Source organism: Staurois parvus, unplaced genomic scaffold (genome assembly GCF_062004578.1).
Source record: "Staurois parvus isolate SC_StPar_1 unplaced genomic scaffold, SC_StPar_1.0 ptg000053l, whole genome shotgun sequence".
Taxonomy (NCBI): domain Eukaryota; kingdom Metazoa; phylum Chordata; class Amphibia; order Anura; family Ranidae; genus Staurois; species Staurois parvus.
In genome coordinates this window covers 2908970-2925556 of record NW_028317849.1, presented here as the reverse complement: position 1 = coordinate 2925556, position 16587 = coordinate 2908970, and the positions used below count along the sequence as shown (strand labels likewise).

Genomic DNA, 16587 nt, shown 5'->3' with positions numbered 1-16587 from the left:
CTGTCTGGGCAGAAAACAGAGAGGAACCTGATGACATCAAGACCCTAATATAAATCTGGAAGTTCTAGGGTGCCTGTAACCAGAAATGCTTGGCATTTATTTTTGTTCTTTTCATCTTCAAAACAGGTGTCTTTGAACACATTAATGCAATCAAATATAGATGGGTCAAATTCTGAATGAATTTTCTTTAGACAAATCAGAAATTTTGTGATCTGATGGTGCCACCATTGCTTTCAAAATTTGACCAACCAAGCCTTTAATTTCACCTGTTGCTACAGAAAAGTTTTCATAGCAAGCATTTTCTTTTCTTTCCATGGCACAGCTCATGCTCATTTCTTTTTCGATTAAATTTCTCACACGATTCTCCCATCATTAAATCAGAAATTCATTTGTTTTTCAAAAAATTTCCAACATGCCCAATCACTCAAATTCAATGGTCGCTCAAAAATCAGCCATTGCTGTGGCCCACTAATGGTGCAAAATTCAAACAAAAATTCTTAGAAAAGATTTTGGAAAGAACACTCTTTTGGAATTCGACCCATGTATGGCCGGCTTAAGGCATATTTAGTTAAAGCAGAACTAATCTCTAATGGATAGCTGCAAGGGTATCCTCACAAATAACCAAAGTAAACCCATATAAAATGGTATACAGCTCACACAGGCTCATTAATCATTACAGTTATATGAAAATGCTTTGAGGTGACTGGACAGTGGTAAATAAAGAAGGCTGCAAGAACATTCCTCTATATTCCTCCCACTCCCAGCTAGCCTCAGTTTTTTTGCAAGTGTCCTTAAGTGACTGACCTTTTCTCTGTATTGGAGAGAAGTTTACCTTCTTCATATGAACATTTCCCTCCATTTCTGAGAATTCTATCTAGATTCCTGCTGCACACTAGCCCGTGGCTCCTAATCCAGATTTTGGATCAGTTGACTCCTCGGCAGAGCATCAGAGGACTGTACCTGTACACCGCTGGATGAAAGACAGGGTGCCAGCCTGTAATGTTTTTATATACTGGATGCTGCTGTGGGGCCTTCCCTTGGCATGTAATGGAACACTTGGAGGTAGCCACAGGTTGATTTACATGTGGGCAGGTAGGGTAATGTGGATGGGATGATGGTCACGGCCTCCATGTTTTACAATTAACATGTTAGGTGCCAAGTCTGGGAAACATGTGAGGCCTACCTCCGGGGTGGGGTTTTCTGAGCTACGCTAGGTTCTTTGTACAAGATCCCCCTATTTTACACACAGAGGTTTTCATCAAGGCCCTGAGAAAAGGCTGAGGTAGCCATCAGGTAATACTCTACCTTAAGGCAGGCCTCTACTCTTAGTGATGAACGTACGCACTGTACACTTGCACAAAATGTCCCCCAGTTACTCGCAGGTACCTGTGTAAATGTATATATTCCCACTGTAGCTTGTAATTAGACAGACTGTGACAAACACGGACCACACTTAAATATACAATCTTAATTACCCCAAATACACATCCACCAACAACAAGCATAAAAAACAAAAGTACAATACTGTAATTTAGAAAATAAAATAATTAGTGTCCAAAAAGTGAAAAGTGTCTTTTTTTCTGTATACAAGTCCAAAACACTTTTTCTCCACTTCAATCACTTCTCCTTGTGATATATGAAATTTCCAATACGATGATCCAGTAGAACAAACCTCAAAAAAAATATAAAATCGCAAATATATGTGTGCACTATGTGTTTGATGACAAAGTCCAGGAAGTGACGAAATGCGTCGGGACACGTGACGTATGACGCAATTACGCTAGACCGGAAGTAGGTGTGCGGCCATCTTTGATTAGGGAAAATGCGATTTTCTCCAGGAAAGTGCCTGTCCATGTGCTGAACAAGCTGAAAGCTGGAGTTTTTTATGTAAGTGGATGTAATAAAAGTGTTGTACCCTTATTACTCAGTCTCTAACTGCCTGTTTCACCTTATGAGGGATATGGAGATATACCAAAAGGATATGGGTATACGTGTAATGGAAGCTTGAGAAAATTGGAGGTGCAGTTACCTATCATTCAAGAAAGCGGGTTATTACCTCCATAGGGTAATTGTTCATTTGCAGCACCAGTTTGGAGTGGTCACCTTTACACTGGTTGATGTGATTCACATTTTGATTGGTTGCAGTGTGTTGAGTTCACGGTCACGTTCTATAGGCGCACTTGGAATTTGTTTTGAGATATATTGTTGGTGCACATTCAAAGTTTATTTATAGATAAGTGTTTTTTTTTTTTTCCCTTTCTGATTGAACATCTTGCGTTGGAGTATGCATGACACATAGTGCACAAATATATTTTTTTAATAAGATAATACACTATTTGCAATTTATATTTTTTTTGAGGTTTGTTCTACTGGATCATCGTATTGGAAATTTCATATATCACAAGGAGAAGTGATTGAAGTGGAGAAAAAGTGTTTTGGACTTGTTGTATACAGAAAAAAAAGACACTTTTCACTTTTTGGACACTAATTATTTTATTTTCTAAATTACAGTATTGTACTTTTATTTTTATGCTTGTTGTTGGTGGATGTGTATTTGGGGTAATTAAGATTGCATATTTAAGTTTGGATATCTTTTTGGTTAAGAAAAGGTACAGAGGGGAAATGAAAATAATTTTTTGTTGACTATATCACTTTCAAGGGTGAAAGTAGTTTATCTTTTCTGTTTAGGTTATGGTTTAATTGTTGGGGGTGTTCGTATTATTCACATTTTAAACACTGACCACAGGCACCAGTTTCCATTACCAGTTCTGGCAGCAGCACAGAATCCTGCTGTGCACATAGAATGAGCACCAATGTGAACTTGACTTTAATTCTCGAGTTTCTGTACAGTATGGGGGCCTCTACAATGCAGCTCTGTTCTTGTTGCTTTGGGAGATGGAATGCAACATAAAAGGAGCACCAACAACATCGCCCTTGTGGCTAGAGGCAACCCCACCTCAAATAGGCACACAATTTACAGCAGGCTTCTTGTGAGCTGTACCTTCCATTGCTCTTGGCAACCACATGTATAACTTGCATTAAGGTGATTTGCAGTATGTTAGCTCTTTAGACCCCATGTGACAGTGACCAAAACTGTAGACTAAGTCTGCAGTAGTGCCTAATACTTGCAGTGCACCCCTTTCAAGGACTTCAGACCAGGCAAAAGCAAAAGTTTAATACTTTGAGTTACAGGGCAACATTTAAAAAGCGTCCAAAAAAAAAACGTCCCAACAAAACGTCACTAAATAAACAGTCAACGTCCTAAATCCCTACTTCTAAACAGGCTGCGTGTTTCCCTGGTGTACCTGCAAAAGGCAGAGTCCAAGTAATTACAGGGTCCATCAGAGGCATTCTCCGGCAGCTGGTGTCTTTGGGACGAACTCCAAGTTCTGATGACTTTACATTTTGGTAGTGGAATCCAATACTCTCCCCCTTACAGGTTCTGGTTCTCACCTCTCCTTGGGGAACCATAAAATAGGCAAGACAAAAGACCAGCCCCAGCCCACTATCCCCCTTTTGTGTCTACAGGTGCAGTAAGTCAGACCCAAAGATCCTGCCAAAAGCTAAAGAACTGGGAAATGCATTAAGCCCTTACCCTCCCATGCAGGGCAGCATCTAACTTCAACCTGCTTACATACAGATCCAGAGCAGTGGTTTACCTATGTCAAAGCCTTGCCCCTGAAGACTGCTGCAGGGGGTATGCTCTTCATGCAGCATAAAGCCAGGATAAATTATATGTGCCTGTTAATTCTACCTACTAGATCAAGGGTCTAAAAACTATGGCCCTCCAGCTGTTGAAGTAGTACAAGTCCCTTCATGCCTCGGCCTGTGGGAGTCTTGCCTGTGGCTGTCAGTCTTGCAAGGTCTCATGAGACTTGCAGTTCAACACCTGGAGCACTATAGTTTTTAGAGCCCTGTACTTATCTGGTATGATTAGTACAGGGCAAGGTCACTCACGCATGGGGTGGAGTTCCATCAAATTCAGCATTGCCAAATGTGTACTGTGAGCTACACCTGAGGCAGGCAGAGAAGCAGTTTGAAAGCAGAGAAGGGGTAAATGAGACAATACCAATACCACAGCACAACCAGCGCATCCCCCAGCAGGATCCCTTGCCCTTGGATCATTCATGTTGGAGCAAAACACTAGCAGATCCATGTCTAGTGTGTCCCAGCACAAACAAATCTGCTGAAACACGTCCGGATGCAGAGCCTACTTTCCCTGATCCAGCATCCACCAGTTGAGATAATCCACCTGCTAGTTTCCGACACCAGGAATATGGACAGCAGAAAGAGCCGGAACAAAGCATTCCACCCACAGAAGAATGAGAGATACCTCCGGAGCTGCTTCCACACTCCTCATATCCCTTGGTGACTGACAGACCACTGCAGTGGCGTTCTCTGATTGAATCTGGATCAGCATACCTCAGTGACAATCTGTCCAACAATCCAGGGACAGCCTGATCACCCATAGCTCAAAAACACTGATGGGCAGTCAAGCTTCTTCCGGAGTCCAAAGATCTTGAGCTGAACTCGAGCCCAGGACTCCTCAGACTCCTTTTCAAATGGACTGGCTGGCTACCGTCCAACATGAAGAAAGGACTTTGTCTCCCCCCTGACAAAGATCACCATGAACCAGAGCCGCCAGAGAAGAGAGCCCCACATCGACCAATGCAGACAAATTTAACTGTCCAGAGAGAAGGGGGGGGGGGGGGAGAGAACAGTCCCATTTTGCCAGGACCCACTTGCCTAGTTCTCATATGTAACTGCACATACAGGACAGCCTTGAAGGTGGAGACCATTAGGGCCAGAGCCTGCATGCAAGACTGCAGAGGACTGGCTGCAGAACAGCAACTGCACCGCAGTCCAAAGCTTCTGAAGTTTGTCTGGTAAGAGAAACTTTCGCTACCGCAGAATCTAGAATCAAACCCAGGTACTTCGGACTCCTGGTTGGAGTCAAGGGGTACTTCTTGAGGTTCAAGATGCAGCCGAAAAACCTGCACAGCATGCATGATGATCTGCTCCGAATGAGACTATGCTTGTAAAAGAAAATTGTCCAAGTTAACACAAAAACACACACAACACATTCTCCCTGGAAGGACAAGGTCTGGTCAGCCGACCAGACCTTAAGCCAGAGGACTCGACGAAGCAACACTGCCGAAACAAAAAAACTTTGAGAAAAGCAGGGCATCATCAAGCAATGTATTTCAACCCCTGGACCAACTGGTCAGCCAGTTCCACATACTCCTGGCGTAAGTCAGTAGAGGCCATACCTTTCAGGAAAAACTTTAGTCCATTCAAAGTTTGAGATACTAGGGCCATGGTCAAAGAACAGGTTACAACGTTAACCTAGTGATAGCAAACATGGATCATGCAAGGGCGATCTTCCTTTGTGGACTCCTTAGGGTTTTACAGCTCCACTTACTAGGAGTAGGACACTAGGCAGAAAGAAAATGGTTATGGATATTAAGAGGAGTTGCTTTTTCAGTCAACAAAAGAGAAAATGTAATTTCAAGATTACTGAAAAATGTGGTCATTTAGAACAGGTAGGTTGCATTGCAGAGATCCAACACAAGCCGAACCAAGTCAGACTCAATAGCTCTGCATTCAGCAAGTCACAGTTTGACTAGTAGGTACAAATTCATTATGGACAATTTTCACATGATTTAAACAAAAAAAAAAAAAAAAAAAAAAAAAAAGGGGAGTACTATTGATTTGCTCCTTCTAGCCTTGGAGCAAGGTGACATGGATGTGTGCAATTCTGAACTTTGTTTCAGGATCATACTCAAACACCCAGCATTCATCTCCTGTGATCAGTCTCTTTCAAAGCGGACCAACTGACCTTGGCAGAGTTGACAGTGTTCCTTCTGATCAGGTGACAAGATCTTTGGAACAGATTTTGTACACACTTTTCTCATGTCCAAGTCCTGAGTATATGAATTCCTGTTTCCTCTGCAATCATTCTGATAGTAAGTCATCAGTTATGGTTGAGAACAGACCTCACTGAATCCACATTGTTTAGTCTGTGACGAAGAGGGACATCCTGATCGTTGTTAGTCTTCAACGCCTTCTTGTCCTTCCTTCAGAGCCTTGTGCCATTGGTACACTTGTGCAGATGATAGCACAGCTTCGCCATAAGCTTTCCTCACCATTTCCAAAGTTTCTGATGTTCGAATGTATACCTGGCAGCCCAACCTCAAGTGACCTTGGCCAGTTTCTACTTTCACAGAGCCGCTCGAGCATAGGAACTTCATTTTCATTATATTCTGGACACACCTTATACACCCTAAAACCCCTCCCATCATTACCATCCACATGTGATGACAGCAAGTGCAAATGCCAATGTTTCCAGCTAAAAACAATAAAAATGGGCAAATACCCAAATTTTGGAGAACAGAAACAAAAAAGTACATACAAGAAAAAAAAACAAAAAACAAAAAACAAAAAAACAAATCCAGGCACTAAAGATAAAATGTCAGGAAAAAAAAAAAAAACCCCACAGCATGCCAGTATCATGCTCCCTAGACAAGATAGTTGCCCAAGCCGAGTCAGGGCTGCAACAAGTTCATGGTGAACAAGGTATGTGTATAGGAAAAAGTACAAGGGGTGCACTGAAGACCAGGCCTTTTCTGGCACTTTGTTTACATTTAAAAATCACAACCAAAAACTTTTTTTTCTTCTTTTTAAAGTGGAGGCCCGTGGGTGCCACCCTCTTTTGGATTATACTGTATGTAGTACAGACTTTGCTGCACACCTGTACCCATTTTCTCTCTAATACGTGTGCAGTGGCAACCACTGGAAAAATATCTAATTTTATTTTTACCCCCCTCCAACATTACATTTGTAATAAGCAATGACTGCCAGATAATCGAACCAATTTTTATATTATAGCTCGGTCTGAACAAAATGTCACCAATGCCTTTTTCGTTCCACAGAACACTAGAAAGGATAGCAGTATTAGGTATAGAAAATAAAGTAATTCCCTCAAAAAACAGACACAAAAAAGAAGTTTACATCAGATTTTAATTTGCTCATCTAATGAAAGCAATGTGAATTCACAATATAAATCCCACCAAATTTTGTGGGCACAGTCGTTTATTATCCATACAATCTACCCTTCCCCCTCAGAGAGATGGTCATCATGGCCATCAGACAGAAGACAAAATAGTTTTAAAGAGTTTAAAGCCCTCTTAACTCATTCTAGGGGCTGACTGGCACTTTTAACATTGATTAATCATATCATCGAATCCCATCCCTCCCTACTGTGTACAGGGAGGGAAGAGAGGTAATAGTCCTTCATTTACCACTGATTTTTGACAGTACTATTTAAAAACAGAAGTAGTTATCTTAGATCACAAGAGAACATTTTAGTGTTTTGACATTCTTTACAAAAACAAAATGAAAATGCAAGTTCCAAACCACATGCTGTTGCAGCAAAAGTGGTCATATGGGGCTATTAAGTACAGCAACAGTCTAAAAGCTGTCCAGAGTTGTATACACCAAGATAAATAACTCCAGGATGTGGTTAACAGTATTATGAGTCTATCAAGCAGGGTGGAAACAAGGGAGCTTACACTGCTGACTTGTTCTTTAAGATGCATGTTCAGCCTTGGTGTTCCGTCACTACTTGGGTCACGAATGTTTAAAAAGCACGGTTTATTTGTCAGAGCACCTGATATCTACATATACATGCTAGTGTTGGGTCAGGTATTCATCAAAGCAGTGAAATCACAATCAGAAAAAAAAAAAAAAAAAAAAAAAAGGGGGGGGGGGGGGGGGGGAAGAACAGCCCTAGAGAATGCACCTTCAAAAACAAGTCAGCAGTGTCATTTGCAATACTGATATACCGTTGAGTTCCTCCTAACAGCAGATTTCCAAATCTGCCCAACAAAATATTACAAGCCAGATCCTATTTGACTTAAAAAGGTAAGACCCAAAGCAACTCATGGTAAGTTGCATTCAAATGGCTATAGGAAATTGCCAGTTTCTTCAGGATTCGTACCCTTGAATCAGGTGTTATTCTCTACCAGTCTACAGCTAAGAGCCTACCTATTGAAGCTCATATTGAAAAAAAGAAAAGAAAAATTAATGCTGTAACAGCATCAGTGTCAGATGCTGCTACCTGCATTAAAATTTGAGCCAAATGCTCATTAGGTATCAGGCCATCATCAACCTAGAAAAAAAGGGAACACTCAATTGTCATAAGGAAGATTCATCAGGCTCTTTTTGATGCTCATGAGTACTGAAACCAAATATGTATTGTAGTTGATCATTTGAATAAACATTAACCATTTTACAAGGCCTAATATTGCTTAACAAAAACGTTTTACTCACACCCATGTTATCTTGAATTCTCAGACAGTAAATAATTGTAAAAATGAAAAAAAAAAACCAAACAAAACCAAACAAAAAACACGCATCTCCATTACTAAACAGGGATGGTGAATGATTATGATGTAAGCCAGGCTCTAAGTGTGCTTTCCTACACCCAGCACGATCTGCTGGCAAAGGGTTGTAAATATAAAGTAGACTATAAATAATCAGACATTTAAAAAAAAAAAAAAAAACACAAAACAAAAAAAAAAAAAAAAAACACGTATCTGCTTCACACATTCATCAACTGTACTATCACTGGAGTGCCAGAAGTAATAGCTTATCCTAAATAAGACAAAGGAAGTATAAAATGTTTGAGCCTTGTAACCAAAAACGGTCACACAGCTTAGAAACCAGTACCCTGCTTAACCGAGTAATTCAGCTAAATAGCTTTTACTTGTTGCTGCCTTAACATTTTGGGAGCAGTCTTGTGGACAGGACTACAGAAGTTCACAGCCAAAGCTACACATGAGCTAACACTACTCTGTGCAGGACAAAATCGCAATACTAGATGAATGAGAATGTAGACCAACTCAAAAAACATGATACAGAATTATCACATTCAGTACATCAGTACACCAGTCACATCTAAGAGTAAAAGGATTTACTGTGATTTCATATTGAACAGCCATCTCCTAGCATTTACCAGAGACAGCCAATAAACCTAATGGTGCATTGAAATGGGAAAGTGAATAATCTGATTACGCCAACTACAGGCAAAGCTTATGTGTGCTGCCAGGTTAAAACACATGCCTATAGCATCAATTAATGCATTACATATTGATATTTCTTCACACACAAGACAACTGTAAACATCTGAAAGTGACGTATAAGCATGGTCTTCTGGTTAGGTGGAGGTAAAGTCAATTGGTAAAGAATTTCATGCCAAAAATCGTGACGTGAACAATGGAGTGAATGTGCAAATAAGAACGATCCTCTTCAAATCGTGCACAAGCTTCCCTTTCCCAGTAAAATGCATACAGATGTGCAAAAAAAAAAAAAAAAGGGAACATTCAGTCCTCTCTGATCATTTCATCGGAATGTTCATGCCTCACATCTTTAGGGGAGACGCATCAACACCTTTGCCATCATCAGGCAAGCACAATGAAGAAAAGAACTGGCCTCCGATAACCTGAAAGCTTTGTCTGTGTCCAAAAGTTTTAAAATAGAAGTGCATGTAGATTTAAAAAACAAAAAAAAAGTGTGAAAATGATTAGAACTCCACTTTGCAGGCAGGGAAGGTTTCATCCTGCATTGACACACTGCTGGTGCTTCCCAGCACAATGACACCCAATGTCTGCTGAAGGGCATGGGTTTCTTCATACCATGCACGGACTGCTGCAGACTCGAATGTGGGAATCACGGTTACCTGGATATAAAAGGAAAAGAAAAAAATTTAATTCATGAAATTAGGAATTGTCTGGCATTTACTAGAAAGTATTTACTGTAAATAACTTGCACAACAAGGTTTCCCAAAAGAAAGCTCAAGTTAGAAATTAATAAATAAAATTAAATCCTTAAACAGTTCAAAGCGGAGTGCTTCCAGCTCCAGTGACTGCAGAGCATATTGGGGAATGTTTGTTCCTTACACAATCTGCTTCTGCCCTCCATCCAGAAACAATTTACCATGGTCCCAGGCTCTCTGGAGGAATGGAAGAGGCCAGGAACCATCCGGTGGGTGGTGGCACCTTCACATCAACCCAAGTAAAAAAAGTGACTGGGTCGTTCTACAGTTGGAATCACTTTTGATAAAAAGGTTGGTTAACAACTACAAAAAAATAAATAAAAAAACCCCCAAAAAACAACCAACCAAAAAACACATTTTAAAGAAATGCATGTAATAGCCCAGAAACAAAAAACTACTAATATTGGTCATGCTTACTTGCAGGGTTTTCTTTGCATTCATTTGACATGTCAATTTTATAGCACAGCTCCTTGCACATCATAGCCCTCTACTCCCTGTGCTGGTCCAGCTCCTCCCCCTCCCTACTATACCTTTTATGTAATCTGCTTGAAGGAGAGGTGAAAGGGGAAAACTATAGAGTGGTCTATAAGTGACAGCAATATGTCTGCTGGGCCTGTTAACCTTACGTCCATCCAATCTCAGGGCATTTGGATTTCTTTACAAAAGGAAGCTTTTACAGGTAAAATGGCATGCATAATATACATTAAAATTTACTTCTCTTATAGGAATATTTTTGTTGCAATGAATGGTATGGTGACAGGGTCTAAGAAAAGTATGTGGCGAAGCTATGTAGTAGTGCTAAAGAAAAATCTCTTTTTTACATCTTGATAACTCGCTTGTCTCCAACTCAAACCTTAGGCATGAGAGGGTAGATAATAAACACTGGCCATTCAGAATACTACCCCCACACCCATTGAAGCCGAGACCAAAAGGATCATGCACAGAAAGCAGGAAGCCTTGCAGTAAGCAGAAAGCCTGGTCTACTTGCAGGAAGTAGAAAGCAGCTGGCCAGATCTAAAGTATGGATGAAACCACCTGGAGTCAACAATGCCCTCATGTACATGCCTTTAAGAATTGACACATGAAATGACTTGAACTCACTTAGCAGCTAAAGAGGAAATAAGGCTGCATTTTTCTTAATCTATTCAGCATTTTAAAATAATCCTGGCATTCCATTTTAATGATCTCAAAAGAGTAATACCTGCAATTCTTGTGCCCAGTGGCCTTTTCCAGCCAGTAGAGAGTCCAGAACCTTGCGGGTAAATTTTTCCTTCACAGGATCTTCTCCACTAACAACATAACAGGATGAGCGCACTAGCCTGAAGAACTCTTCCTCTACAGTTTGCGCAGCAGGTCCTCCAGGCAGGTAAGCCAGGTCTACATATATTGGCAGAGCAGGAGAGGAGGATGATGCTGAATGCAGGTGTCTATTCTGAGCAGCTGAAAGATATACAAAAGAAAAATCTGATAAATGTAATCAGTGGCGTACCTAGAATGGTACCTGGGGCTAAATTTGTTCAACAGTTATTCCAGTAAAGGTCCCCCTTCCACCCTATTTCCCCCTAGTACAGACACCCCCAGTAAACATCCCACCTTATTCTTTAGTACAAGTTTCCTCCAACACCCCCCCCGTGGTAACCAATCAGCACATGCCACCCGTCCCCAGTACAGACCCACCTCCTTCTGTCATAAACCCTATGTATAGATCCTCTGTATCTACATAATACATCAACAGGAAGATTAAGTGTCACCAAATTATACAAAGCACTCTAGTACTACTAGAAAAAGCACATAATATAGATCTCAGGTTTGGATGCTATTAAACCACTTGCCCTCCAGAGGATTTACTCCCCTTCTTAAGCAAGCCATTTTTAAGATGCAGTGCTGCGTTACTTTAACCGACAATTGTGCAGTCATGCAACGCTGTACATAAATTTCCTTTTATGTCATTTTTTCCCCACAAATAGAGCTTTCTGTTGGTGGTATTTGATCACCTATGCGGTTTTTTATTTTTTGCACTATAAAAGTAAAAGACCGACAATTTTGAAAAAAATAAAATAAAAATTTTGCCTTTTTGCAATAAAACATCCAGTACAAAACAAAACAAAACAAAAAGGTAGTCATAAATTTAGGCCAAAATGTATTCTGCTATATGTCTTTGCTAACAAAAGAAATCCCAATACATGTAACTTAAATTGGTTTACAAGAAATTTATAGCATCTACGAATGGCAATATATATATACCCAAATTTTTTATTTTTTTTATACTAGTAATGGCAGCAATCAATGACTTATAGTGGGACTGTGGCAGGCATTCTGACACTGGGGGGAACTGACACAGACATTCCAATGGCACTAATACAGTGATCAATGCTAATAAAAAGCACTGACATTCTACTAATGACACTGGGCAGGAAGGGGTTAACATTTGGGGCGATCAAAGGGTTAACTGCGTGCAGTTTTGCAGTGTGTGCTTTATGAAGGAAACATGCTACTGTGTATTTCTCTGCAGCATGTTATTGCTTGCCGGAGAGAGACCTGTGTTTACACGCAGGCCTCACCCGTCGTATTTTTGCTATAGGGCGGAGGGCAACTGGTTAAAAGACAGACACACACACACTTCTGGCCCTTCCCTCCTTCTGAGTGCCTCCATGGCAAGCAGCTTGCTGTAAGGGCACCCAGACAGGCTCACTCCTGAGCTGCTACTCTGTCTGTAGACACACACACACACACACACACACACACAGTCCCAGGCCCCCACTCTTGTTTGCTCACTGGGTGTGATTGACCGCAGAAGCCAATGGCTCCCGCTGCTATCTCAGCCAATGAGGTTGAGACACGGCTGTCTTGCACATCCCTGGATCGAGATTGGGCTCAGATCAGTATTAGGTGGGCTGCTCCACACAGAATGGTTGGATAAGGAGACCCTATCTAGTCAAGGCTAGCAGGCGTTAGGCCCTTCAGTGTACACATCCCACAATGGAGATAACTAACTGGAAAAAGGCACTAGGGTAGACAAGTTCTAGCGATCTGATAAGTAGCAGGTGCCATGAAGGAACACTGAGGCCAGATCCTGCTCCACTTTGAAAGTCAGGGAGTCCATCTGGTGCAGGGAAGCCAGAGGGACGGGAAGCTGCAATGCTTTGTGCAGCAGCACAAAAATAGTGGAGGTAACTAAAGGTGGAGTTTGACATTTGGGTACTGAAGGCATCTCTTTTCAGCCCAAAGGCTGAGACAAACTACCCAAAGAACCCATCCAGATGAACAAATAGTCACTCAACTTCATGCACAGGGCTTTTCAGAGGGGTTGGCTACCTCTGGCTTTGAGCCCTATAGGCGGAACAAAGTTAGGCTCTGAAGGCCTACAAAGTACTTACTGCCAAAGTAGATGAAGATGGGTGGGATTCCTCCAACCCCTCCTGTGTAGAGGCAGGTGCATGCTCTGGCCACCTGTAGCATTGCTAATCACCATGTAAAAAGGGCAGGGCCAGAGAAACAACATCTAATCAAATTTCAATTAGGCCAGATTATCCTTTTATACAGCATCAGGATCCCACTGACACAGAGTGCTCTGTGCATCTATATGGACATCAAACCCATGTAAGACATCAGAATGGATGCTTGTAACAAACCATCACAACTACAGTAAAGTGCAAGGCTCCAGACATACAGTTAGGTCCATATATATTTGGAAACAATTCAGGTATTTACCAAAACGTATTCAAGCTATAGTTATATAAAAATGCAGCATTTGCCCTCATATAAATCTCGCTCCCACCTCACCTCCCTCACTCTCCTACTACTAAATTCTGGAGACATTGCCCCAAACCCTGGCCCTCTACCATCAAACTCCAACCCACAGAAGCAGCGGCCTCCCCTCTCACTCTCTCATCTCAATTCCCCTGCATCCATGCACCAACCCCTCCCTCCTATGTGCCCTCTGGAATGCCCGCTCAGCCTCTAACAAACTCTCTACCATCAATGACCTCTTCCTCTCCCACTCCCTCAACCTACTTGCTATTACTGAAACCTGGCTCCAGGATTCTGACTGTCTCCTCAGCTGCACTCTCCCATGGTGGCCTCCTCTGGACTCACTCGCCCAGACCCAGTGGACAAAAAAGGGGGCTGAGTCTGACTTCTTTCCCCACAAAGCACATTCCAGGTTCTTCTTGCCCAGTCTGTCCCTCCGCTCTTTTGAAGTGCACTGTATTTGTCTCTTTTCTCCTGTTTGTCTGAGAATCGCAGTCATCTACTAGCCCCCGGGCCCAGTTTCATGCTTTGATGACTTTTCAGCATGGCTACCGTACTTCCTCTCCTCTGAGGTGCCTGCCATCATCCTTGGTGACTTTAGCATCCCAGTCAATGTTCACACCCCTGCCACCTCTCAACTACTCAACCTAACTTCCTCTTTTAACCTAACACAATGGTCACAATCCACCACCCACTCCAATGGCAACACCCTTGACCTTGTATTCACCAACCCTTTGTACTTCCTGTAACCTCTCTAACACCCCTTTTCCTCTCTCTGATCACAACTTTATCAGCTTCACACTCTCCCTGCCTCCAACCAGCAAACAGTTACCTGTAGAAACCTCCACCACCTCAGGCCTGACCTTCACTCCGCTACGGAGTGCCTCTATGATGAAATTGCACCCCTGTCCTGCCCAGAGCTGGCCACATCTGCGTACAACAACTATATCGTCCTCCCTGGACGCTCTTGCTACTCTTTCTACAGGCCGAACCAGGCCTCATCTGTCACAACCCTGGCAAACAAATGACACCAGAAGTCTCAAGAGACAGCCACACTCTTGAGCGAGCATGGCGTAAAACTAAATCCCTGAAAGACTTTACCCTCTACAAATCCGCTCTTCTTAAATACAACTCCAGCCTCCACGCTGCTAAGCAAACCTACTACAAACACTCTCATCAAGACCCTCTCATCCAATCCTCGTCAACTCCACCCCCCACTGCCTCCACCCACCAACTTACTTACTGCACAGGAGATTGCCAGTCATTTTAAGAACAAGATCGACAATTCGTGATGAGATCTCCAGTGTCAAGCTTCCTCCTCTAACCAACATACCAGGCCCAACACCAAACTCAATACTCTCCTCCTTCAACCCTGTTACCAAGGAAGTTACCGAACTCTTTTCCAAGGCCTACTTTACCACCTGTCCCCTGAATCCTGTCCTGCTCTATCCTAAACTCTGTAACCCACATCTTCAACCTCTTACTCTCCATGGGCACCTTTCCCTCCCCTCTCAAACATGCACTGGTTACCCCCATTCTCAAAAAACCTTCGCTGGACCCCACCTGTTTGAATAACTTAAGACCCATCTCCCTGCTCCCGTTTGCCTCCAAGCTTCTCAAGCGCCTTGTTCACAACCGTATGAACCGCTACCTCACCGACAAAAACCTTCTTGATCCCTGACAGTCTGGCTTCCGCCCACGACATCCCACAGAAACTGCCCTACTAAAACTCACTAATGACCTACTAACGGCTAAAACCAACGGCCATTACTCCAAACTCCTATTCCTTGACCTTTCCGCTGCCTTTGACACAGTCGACCACCCGCTCCTCCTCAGTAAACTCCACTTCAACGGTCTCCGTGACTCTGCTCTCCTGGTTCTCCTCTTACCTTTCGCAGTGCACTTCCAGTGTCACATACAACTCCTCCTCCTCTCTTCCTGTTGGGGTACCCCAAGGTTCTGTCCTTGGGCCCCTCCTTTCCCCTCTATACCTCCTCCCTGGGCCAACTGATAATTTCCCATGGCTTCGAATACCACCTCTATGCCGATGACACCCAGATCTATCTTTCCACTTCCCAGCTCACCCCCTCAAGTATCACAAATCTACTAAGCGACATATCAGCATGGATGTCACATCACTACCTTAAACTTTACCTACCTTGACGACTTTACCATTAGGAGCAACAGCACAGCCACTGGTCCTTCCCCTCATGCCAGGGTGCTATGCATAATCCTAGACTCTCACCTCTCCTTTTGGCCCCACATCCACTCACTGGCTAAACTCTGCCTCAACCTCCAGAACATCTCCAAAATCCACCCCTTTCTCACCAATGACACCACAAAACCTATCCACGCCTTGGTTATATCCCGCCTTGATTACTGCAACTCCCTCCTCACTGGTCTACCGTTACACAGGCTATCCCCCCTTCAGTCTATTATGAATGCTGCTGCTAGACTCCTATACCATACCAACCTATCAGTGACTGCTGCCACTCTCTGCCAATCCCTTCATTGGCTTCCACTAACCCAACGTATAAAATTCAAAATACTAAACACAGCTTACAAAGCCATCCACAACACTGCCCCTAGCTACATCGCCAACCTCATCCACAGATACCGCCCAAATCGCCCACTCTGCTCCTCCCAAGAAATCTTTCCCTCTAGCTCCCTCATCACCTCCTCCCACGCTCACCTCCAGGACTTCTCCAGAGGCTCTCCCATCCTCTGGAACTCCCTACCACAGCATGTCCGGTCAGCCTCCACCCTGTCTGCCTTTAGATCTTTGAAAACTCACTTCTTCAGGGAAGCCTACGCCACCTCCACCTAAGAACTGTACTTGAATCACCTACACAGGATCATCCCCCGCAGCTATCACCTTTTGTATCACCTCCCCCTTCCTTTAGATTATAAGCTCCACGAGCAGGGCCCTCACATTCCTTCTGTACTGAAATGTATTGCAATTGTACTGTCTCCCTTGTATTGTAAAGCGCTGCGCAAACTGT

General features: G+C 42.9%; 1 protein-coding gene across 1 annotated transcript in view; it reads right to left on the bottom strand.

Annotated features, from left to right (window-relative positions):
- Positions 1–7002: 7002 nt before the first annotated feature.
- The window catches only part of MAP1S (microtubule associated protein 1S), a 41101-nt gene continuing 31516 nt past the window's right edge, over positions 7003–16587 (bottom strand). The window contains exons 6-7 of the mRNA XM_089667258.1: positions 11037–11275; positions 7003–9739 (exon numbers count right to left, since the gene is read on the bottom strand). Of these exons, the coding sequence (XP_089523384.1) occupies positions 9584–9739; positions 11037–11275 (395 nt within the window). The 3' untranslated portion in view covers positions 7003–9583. The remainder of the gene's footprint in view (positions 9740–11036; positions 11276–16587) is intronic.